The sequence below is a fragment of the Primulina huaijiensis genome, chromosome 5 (assembly GCF_012295235.1).
Source record: "Primulina huaijiensis isolate GDHJ02 chromosome 5, ASM1229523v2, whole genome shotgun sequence".
NCBI classification, from domain to species: domain Eukaryota; kingdom Viridiplantae; phylum Streptophyta; class Magnoliopsida; order Lamiales; family Gesneriaceae; genus Primulina; species Primulina huaijiensis.
In genome coordinates this window covers 18,487,109-18,513,955 of record NC_133310.1, presented here as the reverse complement: position 1 = coordinate 18,513,955, position 26,847 = coordinate 18,487,109, and the positions used below count along the sequence as shown (strand labels likewise).

Genomic DNA, 26,847 nt, shown 5'->3' with positions numbered 1-26,847 from the left:
TACTCTTTTTCATTTGTCATCTATTTCCAATAATTGTTGGAATATCATTTTCTCTGCAACATAATGGAGTACATATGTTAATATCTCTTAATATTTTGTAGTTTTTTTGTAATGATATCAAATGACACTATTCTGACAATTTTCATTTTTAGAAAAAGGCTTTTCTAGCCAACATATCTGGATTTCCAGAGATGTATTCTCTTATTAGCATTTCTCTTCAGGGATTGATATTTTAGCTAAGAAAAGTAGCATCGTTGTGCTTTCTTGTACTCACGAATTCCATATGTATTTAGTAAATAATATAATGTATTCATCAACTAAGCAAATGTAATTTAATTCAAGACTATACAAGCTTGAATATATTTATTTTTATTCTCTATATATTGACTATTGAAATAATCTACCCTTATAATTTGTTCCTTAAATAGGGTGACCATTCTTCTGGCTATCTCACTAATAGATTCTCTGGCTATGATTGACTATTTGGTTTATGTTGAAGTAATCTCCCAAGTGCTTTTGACTTATCCCACGAATCATTTCTAAAAATTTAATGATTTCTTCTTTATTGAGATCAAGTGTTCATGCTACGATTCTCATAGCTGATGTCCAATTATCTATGAGATATTATATGTTTTTGAAGTCCAGTACATCAAAGTTGAGCATAACTTCGTAAAGATGTACGAGTTTTCAAACAATCTTTCCATAAAGTGTTTGGTGCAAGTGAAATTGATTTCTTCCTAACTGAGTTCCTGCTAAGTGTGATTCTCCTCCGACTTGGAAGTCACTGTGGTTTTCTCCTATGTTGGTGTCATGGGATCCACACTTCCCCTATTGGTAGTTCTTGGGAAATGTTTATGTGGTAATCAGGGATTGATCGTCCGCGGTTATGTTCATTTTCAGATCTACGACTTTTAGATTTGTAAAAAAATCTGCAAGATCTTGAAGATAATTGAGACTAATCATTTCAATGGTTGTCATCATGTTTTTTTATTTCATGATACATTTTTGATAAGATTGATCATTTTTTCTTAATCAGTTAGTTTTTGCACCAATTTTGCTTTCTCATTTTGGTGTAATAAGAATTATGTTAGTATTGAAGATAGAGTTTGATGGGGGTGAATAAATTCTTAATTTTTTTTAAAAAAACTTGAGCTGATCATAACTCTTATTTGTTGTTCATGTTTATTTATAGACTAGATAGATGCATCTAAACATTGAAAATGGTTTCTCAAGTGGGAAAATGTTTGGCTGGATAATGATATGTTATATATTCAATTAAACAATTTTTTTAAACACAAATACCAGAAAAATATATGAAAATATACAAAAACTAAATGACTGAAAATAAAGAACACACGGTAAATGGAAGTTTGAAGGAAATATCCTTCTACATCTCCCTTTCTTCCACTCAAAAAAAAAAAATCAAATAAAAGACTTTGATTTACACAAGTACTTGTACAAACCCAATTCATTTAAGACTTATCATATTTCTAAACTGAAACTCTTAGTATCTTCTATACAACAAAAACCAAAATTGTCTATTGAATCATAAACTCAGACAAATACAAATATATTTATTCAATTAGGCAGCTTCAACAACTAGAATTGATAAGGCAGCATAATTTGATCTCAAATGATCAGATATGAACAATGTGAGTGCTATAGAGCAGTTTGAAGATAGATAAACAAAGAGTGCTCGAGATATTTGACAAGGCATATTGTGAGAGCATCAAAAGTCTTTTTCAATCTTAAATCATGTCTTTATATAAATGAATTCCTTCAACAGTCAGATCTTCATCAAACAGATACTCGTAGTGATTGTTAACACAAAACAACTTGTCTTTTGTCTTCTTTCTTTTCATAGTACACAATAATTAACACAGATTGGCATGCATCTAAATGGGTTTTAGAATCTTCTTTGAATTTGGTGTCTGTAAAGATTTTAAAGTATATCAAATGAATGATAAATATGCTTTCTTTAATAGTTTATTAAATGAAGAAGTATATGTTGAACAACCATATGATTTTATGAATCATGTATTTCTTGATAATGTGTTTAAATTGGATAAAACATTATATGGTTTAATGAAAGCTCATAGAGCTTGGAATGATACATTGTTTAAGTTTTTGATTTATCACGATTTTGTTATTGGAACCGCATACAAAACTTTATTTAAGTTCACCAAAGATGAAACTCTACTTAATCAAATCTATGTTGATGATATTACTTTTGGCTCTATTAATCCAAAATTGTTTGAGAAATTCTCCCCCAATTAATGCATGAAAAGTTTGAAAATGACCATTATAAGAGAATTAACTTTCTTTCTTGGACCGTCAGTAAAACAACTAGACAATGATATTTGCATCAACCAGTCCAAGTACACAAAAATAGATGTTAGAGAAGTTTAGTTGGGGTCTTGGTCTGCCTGGTGGTCCTTTAATTTTCATAAATATTGGAATAAAACCTGAAAATAATAAATCTCAAAAATATGTTCGGATCCATAATGTTTAGTAATATATCATTATCAGAAAATTAAGTTACACAATAATAATAATAATATAATATGTTTGAATTTTTCAATCGAGGCTCTGATACCATTTTCTTAGCCAAATCTAACTTTTATCGAACCAGGGTGATTTTGAGGATTTTTGAAAATTTTTAGGCTGGACTAAATTGAGCAAGCTGCAGGAAAAGTACCGAATTTACCTTTTAATGAAATTTTTTTCATTTAAAAAAAAAAGAAGATATAGAAACATTGCAAGGCGTGAAAACTGAAGTCTTTTATTCCTTTACTTATTCCAAATAAACAGTATAGTAACATAAAGTCCATTAATGCCTCTTGGACCTTGAAGCTATTTGACACCATCCTTATATCTCCTTCAAGAAATACCATCAAGAAAGTATAGGAACGAGCTAGCTTGATAGGAACGAGCTAGCTAGTCTCAACCGCAGACCAAGAATTTGCTGCAACCCAGTCAAACGCAACAGGACTCAAGAAAGCATCAGGTATGCCGAAAGCAGTGACCAAGGCGAGTGCATAAGGTCGTATCTCACTGCAAAGTTTCGAAACTTCCTTCCTAATCGTAGCAGCATGCTCTGTGGATAAGTAACCATATCGGAGAAATGCAGCATCTTCGTCTAATGTAACCGAGACGTACATTGATCTCATAAGTCCCAATATTTTCTGCCATGTAGAAAAAACATCAAAGTTAGAGAAACATTCTTTGATATTATCTTCCATTTGCATGCGCTGCGTGCAAGTATAAATATTGATTCGAGTAAGGGTATTTGTCTATTGTCAGATTGTTGTCACTGGGGTATTCATATAAGAGCTTATGAGATCTGCCAAACACCCTCCGAGTCCGAGGTATTTCAAATCTATTTGATCGTTTGAATGAATTTATATCATGTTAATTTCAAATCCACCATTTGTTAGTTTAATTAAAAACATAATGACAATTGAGAAATATTTGAAATATATCGAAGACTAGTGTTATTTCAAGTCCATTCTTCAAATTATATGTAGTTTTTCTTTTATGCATCATATGTCCAACTACAAAGTATGTTCATGTTACAAAACCGTTGACTCATGGCCCTTGGGCGACCGCAACCCAATATGGTAGAAGATACAAGCTGAAGATTTGAAATGAATGCATAAGAACACACCGCTTCAAATAAGAAATATAACGAACTAGCCACAAGGAGGACAGCTTTGTATATCTTGTGATTGGATGAATCTATCAAGATTTTTCTCAAACAAATCTTTCAGTAAATGAATATTTTCTATCTCGATGCACATTTCATACTACTGATACTATGTGTAGTTGCAAGAGTTGAAAAGTAAGAAATATAGCAGGTATCATTATATAAAAGTAATGAAAGTCGAGATTGCCACAAACCTTGAGATGGGTGTCTGTTGTATTGTTCTCTGCCTCTATACATGTCTGTAGAATTGTCCGGTCAGAGAACGCTCGTCCTAAATCTTCCGCGAGTTGATAATTCTAAGGAAAATGAAATGTAAGAGTGGAACAAAAAGCAATAAACTAGGACATTTAGCAAGTAATTTTGGTCGAATTCATATTTCACGATGCCATTACCGCATTAAAGGCATACTCTTTGCTTTCTCCTTGAGATTGGAAGTTAGAGACTTCTTCAGCAAAGCGGTTCAGTAGATCTCTCTCTCTCAGGCAGAATACATCATTCTGTTACGGGTGAAATAAATACAAAAAAAACAGGAAATCTTAAGGAAGAAGAAACTGGAATAGCACGCTTTAACTTTACCTGAAACTGAACACTCCGAATGGTGGAACCCGTTAGCTGAGAAGGAATTGTAGGTGAAGATTTATTCATATGTCCAAGTCCCAATTCTTTATACGGTTTGTTTCTCTTTCTAGCCATCACATACTCTGCAAGCAGTGCTTTGCTAACCTATAATGTCAATTTTTCAATAAGAATTTTGATGTGATGCTAAAAGTTATAACTGATAATTAGACTATATATTTCAAATATTTTAAACCATACATCAATTAAAAAAAAAAATCATATACCTGCTGCATAAGGACATTGTTATCACCCTCAAAAGTAGATTGTACATCATATTCGCCTTTCAGTTGGCCGATACGATTTTCAGTCTTCAATCCTTGTCCACCACATGCCTCGCGACATTCCTAGATCAAAATAGCCCTAATATGTAAGCGGGGAAATTATTACCACCTGAAAACACAACTACAATCATACATGGTACCTGAAGAGTTCGCATGTTATGCCATGTAAGAATAGCCTTCAATGCACTAGAGACAACGTGAATTGTTTTAATTAACTGAGGAGTTCTCTTAATGTATAGCAGCTTCAAGTAGTTAGCAGCGAAGCTCGAAGCATATCTGCAACACCCGAATGAGCAGCTCGTAAGACGATGAATATTTAATAAGAAAACTAATAGATGTAGTAATTCTCAAATATAAATATCTTGTAAAAGATTGCCACTTTCCCTTCCACAAAAGAGGAACAGCACAACCGAAAAATTGTGGCAACTTAAACAAAAACTTGAAAAGTTAATAGAGAAAGTAACACCAATGATTGATAAGTTTGTAAGTGTGGTAAACTGAACAACTTCATTCTTCCAAATGATTTGAATGGCATTAACCAAAATATAAATGATAATAAACAGCAAGCTATTAGTTTATGGAATTCTCACGTTTTTGCAAGTAGAGGAAGAAGACGTCTCTGATGACTTGGGTAATCAAGCAAAAGAACTTCATCATCTTTTGGTGCAACAGAAAATGCTCTTCTGGTTAACGAATATCTGATAGCAATAGCTAGGCTAATCTGACGAGAAAACATAACCATCTTAATACATAAACTCCGAAGCGAAAATAGCATGCTTATATTATATTTCTAAGCAGAGTTACTAAAAAGAATGCAACACAAATCTCCAGGCGTTGTGCACCTTTGCTGAGTAAATTGCACTGACTGCAATAGTGACGCGCCCAGAAGTCAAAGGGGCCATGAATGCACCAAACCTCTGGAGTGAATTTAAAAAAAAAGGTCAATGCAATTAACAAAACTTTTGGCAAAAATTTACATGAGGAACATATAAACAACAAAATTTCATTTTTAATCATGTAATTCAGTTAGATTAAAGTTTTTGTGGACACAAAACATTTGAGCTGTAATTGTGTATTCCGTATTCTATTTGTAGAGAAGTCAAGTCCAGCAAAAACTCGGCAAAGAAGAAAACAACAAAGAGATTTCTAGCAAATCCGTCATACTGTAAAGAGCTTAGTTGGTGAAGTTAAATCAATAAGGGTCGAGGACTGAGATGTTCCGTGAAGGATAAGGAACAACGTTTCAAGTTGTATAGAAGTTATCTAAAGAGCTGTACCAATGCTAAATGTTTTGGCTAAGGGAATCCAGCAGGGAGAATGCGGAAGATAAGTTGAAGCGGTAAATAGATGTTACAGAAAAGCAATATTCCTCCTTACCAGATTTACCAAGTTAACATACAAAATTTTTAGTAAGAATGTCAATCTAGGTATATTACATTCCTATTAATACCAGACGAAATGAAAAATGAATGGAATAAAATCATTTTTTAAAATTTGAAATAATATTCAGTAAAAGTTGTTTATTATATCATAATTATTATGTTTATCATATTTTTACCATTGGTATTATTATTGTTTGTTATTTGCAATGTAGCACGGACACCTTAAAAAAAATTATGAAGTATCGGACACGGATACGACGCGCGGATACGGCAAAATACGTGTCGTTGATTTTTTTAGGGTTGCCCAGTCAAACACGCCGTGGACACGTTTTTCGGACTCGTTTCGGCAAAAAAAAGTTTGAATTTTTTTTTTCTTTTTTAGATCACTGCTCTGAAGATGTACATTGTATATATTTACATAAATATGTATATATATTTCTACAATATATTTATATGAATATTTATATCTCTAGAATTTTTAATACTAAATCTTCTATATATAATATTTATATATTTTTTAATAATTATGGTATCCTAGTCGTATCGTGTCTTATATTTTCAAAATTTGTTGTATCCGTATCGTATTCGATACGATACCCATACCCAGTGGCGGAGCCAGAAATATGACTCTGTCCGAGCTAGAATTTTAAACTCTAAAATCTTTTAATATTTTAAATTGATCTATCCAGACTAATATCATATTATTCCAAAATTTACATATAAATTTTTTTTAAAAAAATTGGGCCACCCGGGCTCAAGCATGTGGCTCCACCCCTGCCCATACCCGTATCCATGCAACATAGGTTATTTGCTATTATCATAATTATGGCTACTATTAAATGATTAATTTTATTAATATTTTTTATTATTATCATTATTATATTTTATTTATTTATTATTAAATAATAATAATTATTATTCTATTTATTGTTATTATTATTATTATAAAATCACTGTCCTTTCATAATTATAATTAATATTAATTTTTTGATATATATTATTATTACTATTCTTCTAGTATTACTATCAACTAAAATTGATAGTTGCTCACGTAAAGGACGAAAAGTATTGTATTCGCACAGCTATTAGACATAGCAGCCAGTGAAAAGCTAGGAGCTATAAATATGTTAGATGCAACATGTTTTTCAAAAATCATTGTAGAGCAAGAAGAAACATTAGCAAAAGCCAAGGAAGCCACCATGGGGCAACATCACAACTCTATCCAAGAAGAAACCAAGAACAAAATAAAGTACATATGAACCCGTAATAAATCATAAAACAGTTTATCTGTGCAATTTTTCTGTTGAAAAACGAAAGAACATGGTATTTGAAGAAGAATAAACCTGGTCAGGGTCCTGTATCGCACTCAGATATTTTCCTTCCGAAGAAACATCAGCTACTGAATTTAATATATTTTCTCTGGGAATACGAACATTGTCAAACCTGAAAGTATTAAGTGCTGAAGCTTTCAGATGAACTTGAACATTAAATTTTTTAGCAAATTCAAAAGTGGTAGCTGTATACCAGATTCGTCCATTGTCAACACCATTCAAACCAATCTTATGACCACAATCAGCGATACGTATATTGGGACAGATACTTCCATCTGCATCTCTAATCTGAGTGATAAAAGCATGGACACCTTGATTGTTTCCATCAATGTGAAGCTGTGAAAAAACTACTGTATGTGTCGCATGCTACAAAACATTCAAGAATTAAATCATAAGTTACTATCAGTTCTTTGAGCAAGACTTCCAAGAATAACCACACATTCATTTGCCCAAAAGGAAGATAAGAATTTATTACATTAGCTGCACCTCCGATCCAATACTTCTGAGCTGATTCACACGGAGTGTTGATCACAAATTCTCCCGTGCCGGAATCATATGTTGTTACAGTTTCAATTCCTCGAACCTGACAACATTGAATTAAAACCCTTGCATAAGATTGCATGAAAAGAAGATGATCTCAAATCATAGAATAAATTTCTAAGGTAAATAAAACTTCAAATGAACTTTTATATACATTACTTCCATGCCCCAACTCTGTCATTGCAAAGCAGCCTTTGATCAGGTAATTTTCAGTGGCCCTCAACCACTTATCATGGTGCCGCTTTGTCCCAAAAAACTGGATAGCACCTCCCCTGAACAATAACAATTACAATTTACATGTGTTCACCAAACCATATTATTACTTCAAGAACTTGATACATACAAAGACGAGAGAGAATCCAATCCAATTCAATCAAACAATTTAAAGTACCAACTCAAAAGAACACGTTTGTAACAGATTAACCAAACACAACTACATTAAAAATCTTCCCTTCACATTGCTTAATGATTCGCCAGAAGATTTCAATAAACGTTTACACATATCAAAACAAGTGTCTAGCCCGATTTTACACACATGAATGGTCACCCAATCTTCAAAGTTTCACAAATCATTAACATCACAAAAAAATAAAAGTTCATAAAGAAACAAATTTTTATGGAGGCTGAAGCTACGGTAATCAGCAGACTAACACTAAAATCGATCGAATAAATTTTTAAAAACTATCGAAAGCAAATGCACAACTATCTTGAAGCAAGAGAAAAACCCAGTGAACTAAAACTAATCGCTCATGAAAATAGCAACGAGAAAGCTCGCGGGGAAAAAGATAAGCATACCACAAGAAGAAATGAACACCGACTTTGATAGCGAGAGAGTGATCAAAAATCTCAATGACCTCCAAAAGAGCAAACTTTCTCATCTCCGCTTCATAGCCTTTTCCAGTAAGCCACCCCTCGAACACCCCATGATCCAGTAAGTACTGAATTCTCTTCATTGTGATCTCCCTCTGCTGTTCCATGGTTTGATTATAATCCGGCACAACAAAGACTTTTCCTCCCCTCGACCTCGGATTGAAGAGGTTGCTTTGCACCATGAGGTTGAAAAGCCAATCCCTGTCCTCCAAATTGTGGCCATCCATCAATTTTCTCATTGAATTCACGTCGAAAGAAAAGGGTTGCTCGTATACTTCCGGCGGAGTGTAACTCAGGCATGGTGAGGCGGAAACGGCGGTTGAGCTACCCAGATGGCTGTGGTTTTGCAGGTGTCTGGATAAGACACGGGTTCTGAAATTCACTTTTTCCATACTTAATTGGGATTCAAAGAATGATAATTGGAATGAAATTGATTCAAAAAGCTATGTATCGTAAGCCAAGTTTCTTGTCGTTGGGATCTGTGATCGAGCGGACCAAGGAAGAAAGATAAATTGAAATACAGTCAATATCCATTTTCCGACTCATAAATACGATGAAGTTTTGTCAAGGAAATCGGCTAAGCTGAACTTTATCGATTTACCATTTTTATATTTAAATTTAAGTAAATATTTTAAATCCAAATATATATTATATTTTATTTTATATCAATAATATATTTTATAATAGTTGAGAGATTAATAAAAAATGTTTTGACGATGACATCAACTTTTTTCCAATTTATTTTTTTTTATTTATGATTAATATTAATCATCTCCTTCCATTTGTGTGCTTGAAATATTTGTGCGGTTATTTCTTCTCAATCTACCCTTTTATTTATAATTTATATTAACCATCCTTTTCCGTTTGTGTGCTTAAAATATTTGTGCGGTTGATTCATTGTCTTTCATGATTTAAGTACACAATGTTTTGGTGTCATGACATTGTAATATCATGAATGTCTAATATATTAAACTCATATATTCATGACACACACGCGTTGCGTGTATCTCGATAACTGATATATTTAAAAACTCTGCATGAGAGAGATTACACTACATGAACATCCAGAAGGCAATCCACAATTTTTTTTTGATATGAACAAATATCATAGATGATAAATGAAGAGGATATAAAATACATTGGACATACCCAGTGATCATATAATCAATGTTCAAAAATCATAATCGAAAAAAATGATTATATCAAAAAGTAGATACATTACAAGAATGAAATCCAAATACTGGGAGACAAAAAATGAACATCATCCAGCAGCCAGTGTTCGATGAACATGAATCGAAATCTTCCGAAAAATAACTTCCACATCTGACCTCCCACGGTCAAAAAATGCTATGTTACGAGCACTCTTGTTGGACATAAATAACTTTGAGATGACATGTTCTATCAGTACCAATCGACGATCAATAGTGACGTGGGAGTTCTATATGTCCATTGCTTTTTCCAATAATTATTTTATTTTAGAATTATATATTAGAAATCAATAAAAAAATTTAAATGTCAAAGGGAATATTCAGAAAGAAACAAGAAGTTCAATACACCACCAATATCCATCATCATATAATTCATTAGCAATAAAACTCAAATTTGTTCCTAAAAAAGAATCCGTAGGCTAATTGGAAAAAGAACGAAACATAAATCATCCTTTCCCATTCTGGCCTATCAAAACTGCTTTGCCACCAAAGGAGATCTGCTCAAACGAGAAAAAGCAAACATGAAAATGGTTGAGAACCAGCTTTTCATGAATAAAAAAAAAAAAACGTGTAATTGAAAAAAATTTAACAATATTTTTTAAGGTTGTCTAACTGAATAATGGGCACATAAAAATCTTCATGTTGATAAACTATGCAAACGTAAAGAATTTTGTTAAATGAAGATACATCGAAATCTTTGAAGATGATTCGATGGATAGGGAAGAAGCGAGCAATATAGGGCTCAAGAAATCGTGTGATTTTTTTCGAACAACGAATATTTTATCAGACAAATTGAGGAAGAAAAGCAGAAAGCAGAAGAAACAACTCGAAAACTCTTATTATCGAATACAAGTGTATATAATAGGCTTAAAAACCAAATTTCTACCTGTAAAAGCACATATTTTTTGCAACTCCAAAATTCAGCCTTTTCTTATGGATGCTCAGCTAGAGTTCTCAGAGATAACCTGAAATTTTTCATGCTACCATCAGAATTAGTTGAGATCCTGGCTCAATTATATTTCCTTGCAGAGAAAAATTAATTAATGTTACCCGATGTATCAAGGGCTTGGCATTCTCCTCCCATTCTGTTGCCCACCTAGATGAAGATATCCTATCCATCAAACTCCTCCTCATCGATTGCAAATGATCACATCTGTCAGGGAAACCCTCAAACAGCATCTGTAGAGATCGATACATAAATTTAAGGAATTTCCTACACATTAATTCAGCCATTCTGCAGTAAAACTAATTACATTATGCAAGTGACGAATTCTTCCACAAAACAAGTTTCAAGACCCATTCTTCTTTTCTTTCACATGATTTAGTTTGTAACTTTGATGTTATTGCCTCTCCCTAAAATGGTCTCTCCACGATGATAAATCCCTCAGAAAGTATTTCATGAATTGCAAAATGATATGTGACAGAATTGGTCATATTCCACACCAAATGCTTCTTTTGGTCTCAATCTTGACAGCATTGGTTCACGCACAATATCAGGTAAGATGGTCTATATTCATAAGAAAAAGTGCTGATGCAAAGGCTTTACATATTTATTTTTTATAGGGTGTTTTGTTTTGGACCCCTACAAGTAAATAGATACAAAGGAAAGGCCATTAGGTGGGAAACTAGGCTAAAACAACCAAAATAAAAGCAGTCTTTAAAAAGGTACCAGTCCTGACCTAAGAGGGCCAATCCTATCTAACAAAATACGAGCATGAACATCTGTTTGAGAAACTTCACCAAAAAAAAGTTACCAGGTTTCTATCACAATAAGCCGAGTTGGCGAAATTGACAACAAAACGACAAAACGAGAAGTTAAGATGAAGATTAACAGGCATACTTTTATAAGCTCAAGACGTCTCAAAGCACAAAAATATAGCTCAGCGTATATGTGACAACATCAACAAGGTTAATGATTTTAACCAAAATCGAGAACAAATGAACAATATTAAGGATCACATTCCAGAAACTTTTTCAGGAATCACTTATGAGTTGCAATTTCAGCGTCAACACATATTCATGAAAGTTGGTAAAATCAAGGCATACTTCAGAAATATAAGCAGATTATAAATAAGTCAGTGCACATATAAACCAAGAGTTCCAATATCAAAGAAGATGTAAATCTTAGCAGTCATATATTTCACAATTTTTCAGATTCATATGCTAATTTCAACTAAAAGCTAGGGGAAGAAAAATAAGGGCTCGGGCATGTGTTCCGTCTTGGCACATAAGAAAGGAAAAAAAGAACTAGATATCAGATAAGGAAGTGAAATAAAAGAAAATCAGAAAAGAAGAGAATATGAGAAAGAGGAAAGAAGAAAAGAAAAAAGATGACGGTATTATTAAAGACTTAGCGATTTCCCTTGAAAATATCATGATTGTATTTGAGCATATGCATGTGCCATCAACAACCACGATCAACAGATATTCTGTATCCCCCGATTTAGAATATAAGCTGGTTCATTAGAAAGGAAGAAAGAGCGCAAACATATGGTTGCATGCTCTACAACTTGTTAAGCTTACCATGAGTTCATCAGCAAGTTCTGAGGATGACGAGAAAAGGAGGCCATTCTTTCCAGTTTCTACCAGCTCCTTGATGCTTGACGCAGATCAGAAACAGTTTGTATAAATAGTATTCGCAGTGGCACAACAATACAAAAGAGTAAAATACTGAATCTTACCAAGAGTAAGAAACAGCACAGACTGGCAGTCCACTGCCAAACATATCCACAACCTAGCAAACAAAATTCCTACGAATGAGATCACTTACCCCAAAATGTAAAAGGAAAAGTTTCTTAAAGAAGAAGAATTTTTTTTACCAGGGACGTCAGACTAATAAATAGCGGTACTTCGCTACTACAAAATGGATAAGTTCAAAAAACAAGTAAACCTTCATGGGTAGATCCAACCCTGATGAGGACATGTGCAGGCAGACGCCTAAGTCTGCAGAACCTGCAAAAATAGAAAAGGAAGATATAAAACTGTTCTGGTGGAAGACAACATATTAACAACTTAGATATAATTCCTACCAAGAAGCAACGCGTAATCCTCTGCAGACAGCCACATGGTACGGAATGCTACACGTTTGAGACTAAGTTTCTTTAGTTTTTTCTCATACTTTTCCTTTTCAGGTCCTTTACCTACGTGTATTTAAAAGTATTCAATCCTAAAATAGGTTATTAAAATTTATTGTAATGACTCTGAAAATTTTGATAGATATGAAAGAGAAGCATATGCATAAAAACTATCGTTACCAGTGATGATAAACAACAACCTAGGGTAAGCGAATCACTTTCCAGAATGAATTTCTTCCCAAACAGTTTCATCTCCAATTGAGTCGTCCTCATTTAATAGTGCTGCAACTCGCCTATCATACATAACAGCAGCTTCCAGAAGAATACTAAAATCTTCATCCGGAGTCCTAAAAAGTCGTCAAATAATATCGAATCATGTTGCTATGAAATATATGCTCATCATTTTCCATTCTAATGATTCTGGTAATTATCGTGAAAAACAAACATGTATCAGAGTCTAAATTTTCTGACGTGTAAAAATAATGAAAAAGGTAGGGGATTGAAGGAAAGTTCAAGTAAATTAAAACGGCAAACATTTAATGGATATGATCTAACCAGCTTGTAATACTAACAATTAGAGCAGGTCTGTTTTCCTTCAAGGAAATATCACTGTCAATCTGAGTTGTAAATGGAGCCGTATTAAGATAATTGCTATCTGGTCCTGCTGATCCTGCCATATATGTGAATGTCTGATTAAAACTAGTAAGAACACTCTTGACATTAATTTAAGAATTGAATTACAAACACTAATGTTTCCCTCCTGTACCACTAACTATGCAATCTCGGAGGCCATATGGCTGATTGAGGCTTTTACTAATCCTGCAAAATAACTAGATCATAGCAGACACCTAGGTTTGCTGATTCAATGTATTCTTGAAGCTTGTGATGACAATAGACTCACATCATGCCTCTCCTCAAGCAAAGCTGGCCGGAAAAATTCAGGAGGTTGATCATACAAAACTGTGGCCCTACAATACAATAATGAGGCTAAAATGGCTAATAACAAATGAAATGCCAGCAGGTTACAATGCACGGCGGATTTAACATATCGTGCTCTTACTTTATACCCCAGTTCTGAGCCAATTCATGTTCCATAGCTCTAGTCACACACAAAGAACCATGGGCCATCTTGCCAAAGTGCTTCTCTATCCTAGGAATAATCAGATATTCAGTCTACAAACAAGGCCAGAAATTCCATTTAATGAAAACACAATGATATTTTACCATTGATATATGTTAGAGTGCACACATACACTCGAGAGAAGTAGCTCCCAACAATATGTGAGAAGCAGAAAAATTATTTCATCAAAGAAAATTGTGTTCAAGTACAAGTATTTATATATCCGTCATTAACTTTCCTAACTACTAACAGTTAGGCTAACAGACTAACTAAGTGACAATTAAGCAGATTGAAGTGTATACTAATAACATCCCCCCTCAAGCTTGAAGAAGGTTGAACATTCCAAGCTTGGAGAGTAGAAAACAATGCTGCTCTGCATTCAACGCCTTCGTAAAAATATCGGCATGCTGACAATGAGTAGAAATATGAATAGTGGTAATGAGCTTGTCTCGAATCTTCTCCCGGATAAAATGACAATCAATATCAATATGTTTCGTCCGTTCATGGAACAAGGGATTAGCTGTGATGTGAAGGGCAGCTTGATTGTCACAATGCAGAACTGTAGGATGAGCAAATTGTAAACCCATATCAGAAAAAACACCACGCAACCACACAATTTCACAAGCTACAGAAGCCATGGAACGATACTCGGCCTCGGCAGATGATCGAGAGACATTGTTTTGTTTCTTCGTTTTCCATGAAATGGGAGAAGAGCCAAGGGAGATGAAGTAACCAGTGATGGATTTGCGACTCATTGGACAAGAGGCCCAATCGGAATCGCAATAAGCATGCAGCTGCAAGTCACAAGAAGCTGATAACAAAATGCCTGAACCAGGAGACTTTTTTATGTAAGCAAGAACACGGTGAACAGCATGCAGATGAGAAGCCTTAGGAGCCTGCATAAACTGACTCAGATGTTGTACCACATAACAAATATCAGGTCGGGTAAGAGTAAGGTGGATAAGCCGACCAATCAATCTCTGATATACAGAAGGGTCTGTCAAAGGCAGATCAGGTATAGCAGATTCAGAGTTAAAAGTTGCATCAAACTCGGTTTGGTTAACTTTAAGTGTTGCTCCATGGGTGTGGCAAACGGCTTGCAACCAGAAAGACCAGCCTCAGAAATTAGTTCTAGAGCATACTTACGTTGATTCAAACATAAACCACGCTTAGATCGAGCAATCTCAATCCCCAAAAAATATTTCAAAAAGCCTAAATCTCGAATATCAAAATGATCATGAAGATAAGCTTTCAATGCAGAAATCGAAGAAAGATCACTGCCGGTGATAACAATATCATCCACATAAACCAAGAGAATAGTGATATGCACATCATGTCGCTTCACAAACAAAGAGTGATCATGGACATATTGAACAAAACCATGCTGTAGAATAACAGAGCAAAATTTAGCATTCCATTGTCGAGAGACTTGTTTTAAACCATAAAGAGATTTCAGCAGCTTACAAACATTGTTGGATTTAGGACGTGCAAAACCAGGAGGAACATTCATATATATATCTCTTCATTTAAATCACCTTGTAAGAAAGCATTGGAAACATCTATTTGAAAAAAAGGCCAGTTTCGTGCAGTAGCAAGAGACAACAAGCACCGAACCGTGACAATCTTAGCTACGGGGGAAAATGTATCATGATAAGCAACACCATATTCTTGAGTATAGCCCTTAGCAACAAGCCGGACTTTATACTTATTGACACTTCCATCCGCATTATTTTTGATCTTATAGACCCAACGACAACCAATGGCTTTCTTATCCGGAGGAAGTAGTACCAGCACCCAAGTATTATTGGCCTCTAAGGCTGCAATTTACACAGCCATGGCCTCACACCATTTAGGATCAGAGGAGGCCTCTTTGAATGACTTTGGTTCAGATACTTGAGATATAGAAGCAAGAAAGGATTGATATGTAGGTGAGAGATGATCATAAGTAAAGGAATGTGAAATAGGATAGGGAGTAGAAGTGGCAGAACAAACATAATCTCTGGTCCAAATTGAGGGACGAGACTGGCTAGATGAATGACGAGAAGGAACAATCTGAGTTGAAGATGGAGCAGCTGCAGATTGTGACTGGGAAGGAGAAGCTGGGAAAGAGTTATTCAGCAATGGAAAATGGTCCTCATCGAAATCAAATAATGGGGGTTGAGGAAATAAGGACAAAGCTGGTTGGAAAGAAGCAAATGGGAAGGTGTCTTCATGAAAAACCACGTTACGAGACACAAAAAATTGTTTGGTAGTTAGATCAAGCAATTTAAAACCTTTTTGATGAGGAGGAAAACCAAGAAAAACATAAGGTTTAGCCCGGACATCAAATTTATCAATAGGTTTGGGATTAGAGGCATAGCATAGACACCCAAAGACCTTAAGTTGAGTATAGGAAGGAACTTTGTTGAATAAAACTTCGAAAGGAGTTTTATTCGACAATAATGGAGTGGGAGTACGATTGATCAAAAAAGCTGCATGAAGCACACATTCTCCCCAGTATATAGTAGGAAGTGAACTTTGAAACTTAAGAGCTCGTGCAACATTGAGAATATGACGGTGTTTACGCTCGACTAGCCCATTTTGTTGAGGTGTATATGGACATGAACTCTGATGCACAATACCAAGGGACTGGAAAAGCATTTTACATTCATGGTTAAAGAAATCAGATGCATTATCGGTTCGAATGGTCTGGACATGTTTCTGGAAATGCGTAGACACAAAAACAAAGAAATGTTTTAGGATTTGAAGTGTATCTGATTTAGAATGCATCAAGAAAACCCAAGTACATCGAGAAAAATCATCGACAATGGTAAGGAAAAATCGTGAGTTGGTGTGCGATATGGACCCCAAATATCCATATGAATAAGATAAAATGTATGAGGGGATATAGCACGATCACTTATAGGAAAAGAAGTCCGTGTTTGCTTTGACAGTGGACAAATGGAACAATGCTTGGTAAGATTTTTTTGTTTGATAAAAGGCAGACAAAATAATCTTGACACAGACATGTGACCAAAACGTTGATGCCATATATCAATATCATTGTTAGCATAAGCAGAAACATTACATGTTGGTGAATATGGAGATAACCCATTATTGCGAAAACAAGAAGAAGAAAGACACTGGTTTGATCTAATTCTGTTCGAAGGTGTTCTAACAAGATAGTATAATCCATGCTTGAGTTTACCAATCCCCGTGATCTTCCCAGTCAAGAGTTCCTGAAACACACAAAATGTGGGATAGAAAGTGACACAACAGTTATTGTCTTTGGTAAATTGGGATATGGATAAAAGGTTAAAATTGAAATCAGGAACATGAAGGACATTTGACAAAGTGCAAGAGGTGGATAAGTGCACTGAGCCACGAGATAAAATGGGCGCAGATATTCCATTTGGTAGACGAACAGATCCAGTAGGTAGAGGACATGTTTGTGAATCTTGCAAACCATTAGAAGTTCCTGTAATATGAGTATTCGCACCAGTGTCCCGAATCCAATCATTAGCTTCAGAAATAGACATCAAGCTAGTGATATTACCTGCCAAATTTGCTGTAACATCATTGGATGCAGGTGAAGCTGCAAGCAAACGTAAGATCTGGTCATACTGAGAAGGTGTAAACATGACACCAGGAGAAGTCACTGAGCCAGATTCAGTAGAAGGTGCCTGTGAAACTGATGAATTACTAACAGGAACCTTAGACGTGTGATGAGCTGATTCAGAGCTCTTCACTTGAGGAAACTTTTTATCCAGTTTGTGTCCGAGAGGATAACCAATCAAGCGAAAACAATGATTGATAGTATGGCCTGGTAGATTGCAATTATCACACTTGACATTATCAAATCGTTTAGAATTTGAATAGAACGATGTGATTGGAGCATCATCAATCGGATGTGAAGCAAGAGCATTGCGACGAGTTTTCTTTTGACAAACAAGCGAATAAGCTTGATTCACCGAAGGAAGTGGATCCATTAAAAGTATCTGGCTGCGAATAGCACCATAACTCTCATTCAAACCCATAAGAAACTGAATTAAACGTTGATGTTGATCATGCTTAACATATTCCGTCGATGTTGGACACGCACAGGATGGTAAAATCACCAAAGAGGCATATTCATCCCACAGCTGCCGGAGTTTACTGAAATAGACAGAGATTGTGGAAGAGCCTTGAGAAAAATGGACAATCTCTCGGTGAAGAGTATAGATCCTTGAACCACAAATTTTATCAAACCGCTCTTTGAGATCTGCCCAAACACTTGAAGCATCGGTCGAATAAACCAGCCCATAATAAATTTCTCTGGAAACGGAAGACAAAAGCCAAGAGAGAACTACAGCATTACATCTCTCCCATTGATATAGAGTCGGCGAGTCCGCAGCAGGTCGTTTACAGTCACCAGTAACAAATACGACTTTGTTCTTCGCGTGCAAAGCTAGCTTCATCGCACGGTGCCAAACTCCATAATTGTCAGTGCCAATTAATGGATCAAGCACAAGAGAAACACCTAGCGCATCGGAGGGATGCAAATATAGAGGATCATTGAAGCTGAAATTTAAAGTATTTGTCATTCTCGCATCAATAGAGAAAGAAATTCACCGATAAATTGCAGAAGAACGCAACCGCTGCACTGTAGATGAATCAATTTGCGGAAGAAACGAGCTCTGATACCATGTTAGAGTGCACACATACACTCGAGAGAAGTAGCTCCCAACAATATGTGAGAAGCAGAAAAATTATTTCATCAAAGAAAATTGTGTTCAAGAAGTTTCTGTACAAGTAGTGTGTATCCAAAATTATGCCAATCCACAATGAATGTGGAATGTCTCAACCAGCTAGCCTACTTCACAACCACTAGCGTAGGAACTGAAGGTGGATTCTGCAGCAAAAATGTACAGATCATGATTTTTGAACATATTTGCACAATATGAATACAAGAAAAATAATTTGACATTCAAGTAGACCTCCAGCGAACGAAATCAGGTCATGATGTCCAGGAACAGTAACAGATTATTATGGCTATCACAACAACATAAGAAACAGAATAATAATTTGACAATCAAGTGGACCTCCAGCAAACATCATCAGTCCATGATAACAGGGACCAGTAACAGATTACTATGCCAGTCACAACAATATAGATAACAGAATAATAATTTGACATTCAAGTAGACCTCCAGCAAACATCATCAGGCCATGAAGCCACGGACCAGTAAGATTATTATGCCAGTGGCCAAACCATCCAACACAGAACTATAGTTCCCAGTAAAGTAACAAAACTCTCAAGAAGCCGAAAGAATACACATATAGGCGTATAATATGCTTTTTCATATTGATTTTCATTTCTATAACAGCAATGTCAAACGAATGGAAGAAATAATTGAATATTTTAGCAAAAGCAAAAAAATAGTGTCCACCATAAACCAATAATTGACAAACGTCCATCCTTTACCTCTCCAAAATTGCAAGAAATTTCAAATAGGAAAATCTTGAACCCTCTACAGTCATGTCAAGCAACAGACTAGTTAGCCTCGAACATTTTCATTTTTTCATTATTGAAATGCACACCAATCTACTCAGTACACCTCATCCTGCCATCAGTAGTAAAGAAAATAAGGACTGCATACACAAAAGACATAGCTCACCTGCACAATGAAAACGTAAGGGGCTGGTATCTTTATACAAAGATACCACAGCAGCATGAGAAATTGAATAATAGGCTTCAGAATAAGTATCAGGGGACGAAGAATCTTTGGAAAAGTTTGAGGAACTGTTGACCATTGTGTCTGTGAAAAGCAATAAAGTATTGTCAATGACCATCCATTTCAATGAAAATTTAGTCTAGAAACAATGTACTTAATTGTACCATTTTATGAATATGGATTGATTTGTTCTCTAACAATGAAGTGTGGGGAACCGAACCTATCCAAAGGATGAACCCGTCAATCAGTAAACAAATTAAAACTAGGAAAAAATATGTTTAAGTAAATGCAATATGATTTATGGGTTCATGTGATACACTCATTTTTAGAGATTTACACTTGAAAAAATACCGACCCATCCAACATGTTTTAAATATGGTAGTTCAACAATTATGAATTTTTACTCAATTCAAAAGCATAGCCCGATAACTTAAGAGTAAGAATGACAACTGGTTATGCCTAATAGATATAAGTCTAAACTAAATTGTACAAGCAATTTAAATTGAATCTTTTTGTTTACTAGACCGGATAACTTTTTACTTACTCGAGGAGCAACATGAATGAAAATGATGCCTGGCCAAAAACTGCAAATCATGACACTAAAATCAAATTCTCGTGGAACTATCTAAAATCTAGAAGGTGGTGTAGAAAAGCAGCGCAGAAAACAAGCATGCAACGAGCCACCCAGAGAACTAAACTTTCCATTTTCCAGTCCAGCCAAACAAACCTAGCTCCAAGAAAGATATTAGTTACTCACCGCAATGAGAAGGATTGTGAGAGCCTAAACAAATCCATACAACATAAAATAAATAATTAAGCAAATAATAATTTTCTTATTTTGGAACCAAATTGAACCAATAAACATTTTGATGGCAAACAAAGATCATCCATGTTTCAATATTTCATCTTTCTATGTTCACGCAGGAGTTGAATCCAGCTCTTCGGAGTACAAGAACCTACTTCACCCCAACTTGTGCTCCTGATATTTTAAAAACATTAATAAAATTTGACCAAAAAATAAAAGGAGCTTTGACAATACAATAGAACATGGACACCATCCATTTTCTCAGTCGTGCCGACTTGAAGCCAAATGGCAAAATCACGATATGAGAATTTGTGAGTACTTGTGGAAATTATTTGAAGAATGATTTCTTCTAAATTATAATAAAACTAAAACGTCATAGTAAGTACATACACCCTAGGTTTTTTCTTCTAAATCGGTAAGGCAAACTTCTAAATATGTCTAATACATAATAAAAATTCATTTCCCTACCATTAAATAATTTAATCTCATTAATAATAAAAACCAGATCATGAGCTTCGTTTTGGATCTGTGAACGACAAATGAAGGAGGAAAACATGCATGAGAAGATCTTCAATCAACGACCTGTAAATAATTTAGTCTTGGATCGACGACATGTTAATGTATACATTTGAGCTTCGATCGTTTTGCATATTTGAGATCGTTTGAGCTTTGTTTATGCATATTAGAGTTTTTTTTCCAAATATTTGTTGAAATACATGCATGAGAAATTTTTCCTTTTTGACCTATCTGTTTGAGATATTTTTCAAAGTTTGGTGGTTGACTATATTTTTTCGAAATTTTCGATTTTTTTCCAGATTTTAGCTCAATATTTATGTGTGTGCAAGAGATGATTCGAGAGCTAGTTCGTCGAGATTAAACGATACATTAAGCCCTGAAGTTTTAAATTTTTTTCTTGTATTAACCATTTTACATTAATTAACCATCCAGGATCATGTTTTCCTTCCACACTCACCATCAATATCTATGTTCTCTTCTCTGGCGATTCTCCTCTTTCGGCATTGCACTCCGGCGACTATCCTCCACCATTGACAGTAGAATATTTCTATCGTAGGTCCAACAAATTTTAGAAAAATTGTCGCTAATTTAAAACATGCGACGGTTTTAAGTAAAACCGTCGCTAAATTTAGTGACGGTTTTAAGCCAAACCGTCGCTAAAATTAACGACGGTTTAAGCAAAACCGTCGCTAAATATGGGTTCTTTGTCCAAAAAACACGTTAATCGACAACGGTTTTCTAAAACCGTTGTCGATTGTCCAAAAAACCCTAAAAAAAGCTCAAAAACAACGGTTTTATAAAAACCGTTGTCTTTTGGGGGTCAAAGACAACGACAAATAGAACATGATTTTAATTGTAAAAACCGTTGTCGTTGGTGCGTTATTGAATGTTGTTTTTCTTGTAGTGATATGTCGCATTGTACCATATAAATAGGACATGATTTTAATTGTCCTGTTCTAATATGATATATTAAATGAAGTAATTTGTCTAATGAGTATAAACAAGTTATTTATAATTAATGACGATATAATTAATAACGAAACTGTATAAAAGGAATTCATAAATTTGAATACACGATTGTGGCTAGACTTGAATGTTTTCTTAGTTGATCAATTAGTATCAACATCTGGAGTAAAAAAAAATTGTTTCGAACGAGTAACATACGACATGTATCTGTATCATTTGATATATGATTGATTGATTTGTGTGAAATTATATGTCAATATGCCTTACTTGATTTAATGTGTCATACATGACATTCATGATTGCTATATCGATGAATAAAATAAATATTTTGTTAAAACATATTATTTTATAAACACATTGATATATGACATGGATGTTGAGTTATGATCATTGTATACATAGATATTATTGGATTTTGGTATTGATTATTGGATTATGATCACGATGTTATATTTGTGATTTGTCATTAAGTGACTCATAAAGACATAGTAAATTATGACTCTTATGATTGATTGATTGAGATTCGGGATTTGATGGCGATTTGTCGATATTATCATATGGATATTTTCTTATATTTGACTAAAAACGGTGTGTATGCTCGAGCTTCGATGATTTTTGGTAAAGCGGCAAGCACTCGGTCCTACAATTGGTATCAGAGCCAAGGTCACGGGTTCAATTCTCATTGATTGCAAGGAATACAATTATTGGGAGGGAGATTGTTGGATGCAATAATTGTACCTGCTTGGTAGAAGATCGAACCGTGGTGCTTGAGCTGCTGTGCGGTTTAAAAGATTTGAATTGCACAATTACCACCAGCTATAACTTTTGGTAAAGCGACTAACACTCGGTCCTCCACTTTATTTCTAGTTGTTGATTAAGCAGTGCTCTTTTTTTTTTTTTGCTTTTTTGATTATAATATATTGTTGTCTACACTAAACCATGATCTTGGCTCCGCCCCTAGCGCCTTTGAAGAACCCTTTTGAGGATAATTGAGAAATAAGTTGAGGTAAAATTTTCCTTGAAGTTTGACACAAACTTGAAATGTGCATATAATTCATATCAGAATTACGTCCAATAAATTATTTTGAGCTCGCGAAAATTTTAAACTGATTAATTAACTCTAATTATTTTACATATTAATAACTGTTAGTTGTCCCACATCGGTTGGATAAAATACCTGAGACTTGCATATATGGACTTGGACAATCCTCCCCTCTTGAGCTAGCTTTTGGGGTTGAGTTAGGTCCAAGTTTCAATCTTAACATGGTATCAGAGCTCATGTTCCATCGTTATGTGTTGTACCACCCGTTCTGCCTATAGTTGGGTCATTTACAAACTTCACGCTCCAAATGTTCATTCCTGGGCGTGAGGGGGGTGTGTTAGTTGTCCCACATCGGTTGGATAAAATACCTGAGACTTGCATATATGGACTTGGGCAATCCTCCCCTCTTGAGCTAGCTTTTGGGGTTGAGTTAGGTCCAAGTTTCAATCTTAACAATAACAATTAGTTGTGATTTGAAAGATATTAATTAACATATTAATTAACTCAAAATGTGCAGAAAGAGAGAAATAAAAATGATGTGTCATTTGAAAGATACGTGAACCAATATGAATATTTATAAGTTAGGCAAAAATTTGTGTGAGACGGTCTCACGAGTTGTATTTTGTGAGACTGATATCTTATTTGGGTCATCCATGAAAAAGTATTACTTTTTATGCTAAGATTATTACTTTTTATTGTGAATATCGGTAGGTTTGACCCGTCTCACAGATAAAGATTCGTGAGACCGTCTCACAAGAGACCTACTCTTATGGTTAAGACCATTATATACTTTTGCATAATTATTTATTTGTTTAAAAACCATTATGTAACTTCTATGCACTTAAAAATATCAAATAAATCATTTTAAATAATATTATATTTAATAATATCTCTATCTATTCTTTTATGTACTTAAAAATATCAAAATTATTTATTTTTAAAACTATTTTATTTAATAATATCTCTATTTATGCTCTGTTTCAGTATAATAGAGAGAATTTCAATAGGTTGGTATGACAGCTCTCGTCCAGTCACCCCTTTTTCCAGAATCACCAATTTCCACTTCTTTTTATGACAAAAATGCAATATTACCCTTTTTATGTATAAATTCACAAACTACTTAGAAATTCACCCATATTTTCGAAATTGTCAAATTACCCCTCTTTTTTTAATCACAAATGTGATATATTTAGTTATCAATACTGTGAGGCCCATTTACTCTAACGACAAATAATGATCAAACAATAATGGTTTGATTTAAAACTGTAGCGGAAAAAGGTTTAAAATGCATTAAAACGGACCTCAGGGCCTAGAAAAATTTCGGCATAACCTCCCCGTAAGTAGGACATCCCGAAAACTCAAGCAGCAGTTTATATCAAAATATACTCCAACTAGAGTCAATAAAACAAAAACCGAAGTTAAACAACCTATAGCCGCACTGGCCAGGACGAAGCAGAAATTAAAACTTACCAAATACTCACCATATCATAAATATCACAGAGTCAACTCAGAACATCACAAAAACAACCAAATACTACTACAGATACACGGGGCATCTCCCCGGCAAATAAACTACAATACAAGACTGAAACAACTCAAGACATACATATAGACTAACTGGGAGACTCCACTGAACAGAACCAAGCAATCCAACCTCAATCCCGAGCTCCACTGGCAGAAACTCGGCCTGATGCTGCAAAACGATTCGGGAGATCTACCATGGTGCCCAATAGCAACCACAGCAGCCCCCCAGCAAACAACTGAGGTTAGGATTCTGGTATGAAACAGTTCAACAATAACAACAATAATCATAAATCATGCATAATCATATAATAAAATGGAATATGCAATACATGAAAGGCTCAACGAATAATCGGGATAACAGGAGCCAACAAACGGTACGATAACAACTGGAATAATGCTCGAGCAACAACATAGGGGAGCTACATCGTCATGCAGCTAAACCGCCCTGTCAAGTATGCGAGGTATGCCAAGCTGTGCTGAATAACACCCCTGACTCGGCCTCCATACAGCTGATACGCTATAACAGGATGGCACAACAGAACGAACTAGATGACACAATCACAGCGCTCACCTCAAAAGGCTGCACTAACCACGAAATTGTTCAATCACATCTACGGTCTCATGTGTAAAGGCCTATCAGCCACACTATGATCCCGAGATAAACAACAATGCCAGCTAAAAATAGATATCAACAACGGGCTAACAAGAACGATAGGGCTCAACATGAATGTCATAACAGTATGCCCTATGCTAACTGTCAATAATATGTCACAATAATAAGCATATATCACAACGAATGCATTTAACAACTTACAACAGTCAACAAATCATAAACACGATCAGTGTAACACAGAATGACAATTAAACATGATTTATGTTTTACCGGCGTATGTTACCGAGCTGTAACATACCTATACCAACTTGACAATCCAATAACAACTTCACTTCAAGACCCTCGGCCTAAACAAAACAACAATAAGCTGATCATGAAAACTACATTCCATACCAATGTCCAATTTGGCTCAAAATAGCATAAAATTCGTATCTAATTCATTTTTGACCCAAATCAAAATCTGCCAATTGAAAATGAAATATAACTTGAATATCTAACTTTCTCCAATTAAAACCATCTTCAGAATCTCAATAGATTATTCTCAGAATTTTAAGAACACACTGCTACTCAACAGATTTTCGGACAAAATCGCGTACTGAGCAGTTTTGGCAAAATGAGCATAACTATCTCAATTCTTAATGGAATTTAACGAATCTTATATCATTACGAAGAAAACACATAGCTCTACAACTTTCTTTTGAATTACAAGTCCAGAATCTGAGCGCATAATTCACAAAAACTCAAATTACAGTAGGTGTCCTGCACAACACAGTTTCAGAATTCGATTTGACACATTTTGGTAGAAAAATCATATCAATTCCGTTTCTCATCCAAATTTGATGATTCTAGCGGATAAAGAAAGCTAACAAACAGAGCTACAAGTTCTTTTTAGGTCATTTCTACAAATTCAAATTACAAAAATCGTAGCAACCCAAAGAACTCTCACCCAAAACTGGAAGAATTCGCGCAGAAACAGAGCACCCGTACAGCAGCTTCGATCTACCGAATCCTTGCTCAAACTTCGCGATTTTTGACTTGAATCGAAGCCTAGGATGTTAGGAAGACACCCCTTCAGACCGATTGAGATTTGGACGCCGGACGGAAGAGATATCGCCACTTTCCCGCAGCTGCTCCAAGGGATGCGAAAATTTGGGTTTGGGGAAGTTTCTTTCTTTTCTTTTACCTTTACTTCCTTCTCTCTCATCAAGGTAAGTGGTGTATATGTATATGTATATATTATGTATTTGGTTAGTAAAATAGTAACTCAAGCCCATCTATCTCGGTCTGTATTTATTTTGCTCTCGTGTGTTATTTAAACTCTATATGTATTTTATATCGTTAAATTCTCCGATATTCTAAGATACATATTTTTAACACACTTCTTGAATTTATTTGACATAAATAATTATTTTAATTTATAACTCAATAATTATTCTAATTATACCAAATTACCGGATAATTAATTACAAGACGTTACACTTACTCTATATCATATTAAATAAAATATAATGTTTTATATAATATAATGTTTTTCAACTTTTTAAAATAATGTCATCGT

At 34.7% G+C, this 26,847-nt stretch overlaps 2 protein-coding genes, 2 long non-coding RNA genes and 1 pseudogene across 4 annotated transcripts; all 5 read right to left on the bottom strand.

The window, feature by feature from the left end:
- Nucleotides 1–2,763: 2,763 nt before the first annotated feature.
- LOC140976780 (acyl-coenzyme A oxidase 3, peroxisomal-like) lies at nucleotides 2,764–9,246 on the bottom strand. Its single transcript, XM_073441082.1, has 13 exons — nucleotides 8,654–9,246; nucleotides 8,013–8,130; nucleotides 7,794–7,901; nucleotides 7,512–7,684; nucleotides 7,331–7,430; nucleotides 5,448–5,522; nucleotides 5,196–5,326; nucleotides 4,746–4,881; nucleotides 4,549–4,668; nucleotides 4,283–4,429; nucleotides 4,099–4,203; nucleotides 3,901–4,002; nucleotides 2,764–3,185 (listed from the first exon to the last, which is right to left on the bottom strand). Exons 1-13 carry the CDS (start codon nucleotides 9,118–9,120, stop codon nucleotides 2,934–2,936), a joined length of 2,034 nt encoding a protein of 677 aa, XP_073297183.1. The 5' UTR covers nucleotides 9,121–9,246; the 3' UTR covers nucleotides 2,764–2,933.
- A 1,013-nt stretch (nucleotides 9,247–10,259) lies between these two features.
- Nucleotides 10,260–14,181, bottom strand: LOC140976778 (UDP-glycosyltransferase TURAN-like; annotated as a pseudogene).
- A 3,828-nt stretch (nucleotides 14,182–18,009) lies between these two features.
- On the bottom strand, nucleotides 18,010–18,692 carry LOC140977707 (uncharacterized). The gene is made up of 2 exons (XM_073442453.1): nucleotides 18,228–18,692; nucleotides 18,010–18,111 (listed from the first exon to the last, which is right to left on the bottom strand). The coding sequence occupies exons 1-2, from the start codon at nucleotides 18,690–18,692 to the stop codon at nucleotides 18,010–18,012; spliced, it is 567 nt and encodes a 188-aa protein (XP_073298554.1).
- Nucleotides 18,693–18,897: 205 nt separating this feature from the next.
- Nucleotides 18,898–20,955, bottom strand: LOC140976779 (uncharacterized). The gene is made up of 3 exons (XR_012175315.1): nucleotides 19,988–20,955; nucleotides 19,767–19,907; nucleotides 18,898–19,000 (listed from the first exon to the last, which is right to left on the bottom strand). It is a non-coding gene; the product is annotated as an uncharacterized lncRNA (long non-coding RNA).
- A 3,550-nt stretch (nucleotides 20,956–24,505) lies between these two features.
- Nucleotides 24,506–26,472, bottom strand: LOC140977553 (uncharacterized). Its single transcript, XR_012175425.1, has 3 exons — nucleotides 26,236–26,472; nucleotides 25,588–25,636; nucleotides 24,506–25,256 (listed from the first exon to the last, which is right to left on the bottom strand). It is a non-coding gene; the product is annotated as an uncharacterized lncRNA (long non-coding RNA).
- Between the last annotated feature and the right edge of the window lie 375 nt (nucleotides 26,473–26,847).

Excerpts from the sequence above, each read along its gene's own strand:
- LOC140977707 (XM_073442453.1), bottom strand. The coding sequence starts at position 18,692 with ATGACAAATACTTTAAATTTCAGCTTCAATGATCCTCTATATTTGCAT. Across the intron at positions 18,112-18,227 it reads GGGATGAATATGCCTCTTTG|CCAGATACTTTTAATGGATC; the intron begins GTGATTTTACCA and ends TGCTATTCGCAG.
- LOC140976780 (XM_073441082.1), bottom strand. The coding sequence starts at position 9,120 with ATGGAAAAAGTGAATTTCAGAACCCGTGTCTTATCCAGACACCTGCAA. Across the intron at positions 8,131-8,653 it reads GGTGTTCATTTCTTCTTGTG|GGGAGGTGCTATCCAGTTTT; the intron begins GTATGCTTATCT and ends GTTATTGTTCAG. Across the intron at positions 3,186-3,900 it reads CAACAGACACCCATCTCAAG|AAAATATTGGGACTTATGAG; the intron begins GTTTGTGGCAAT and ends TCTACATGGCAG.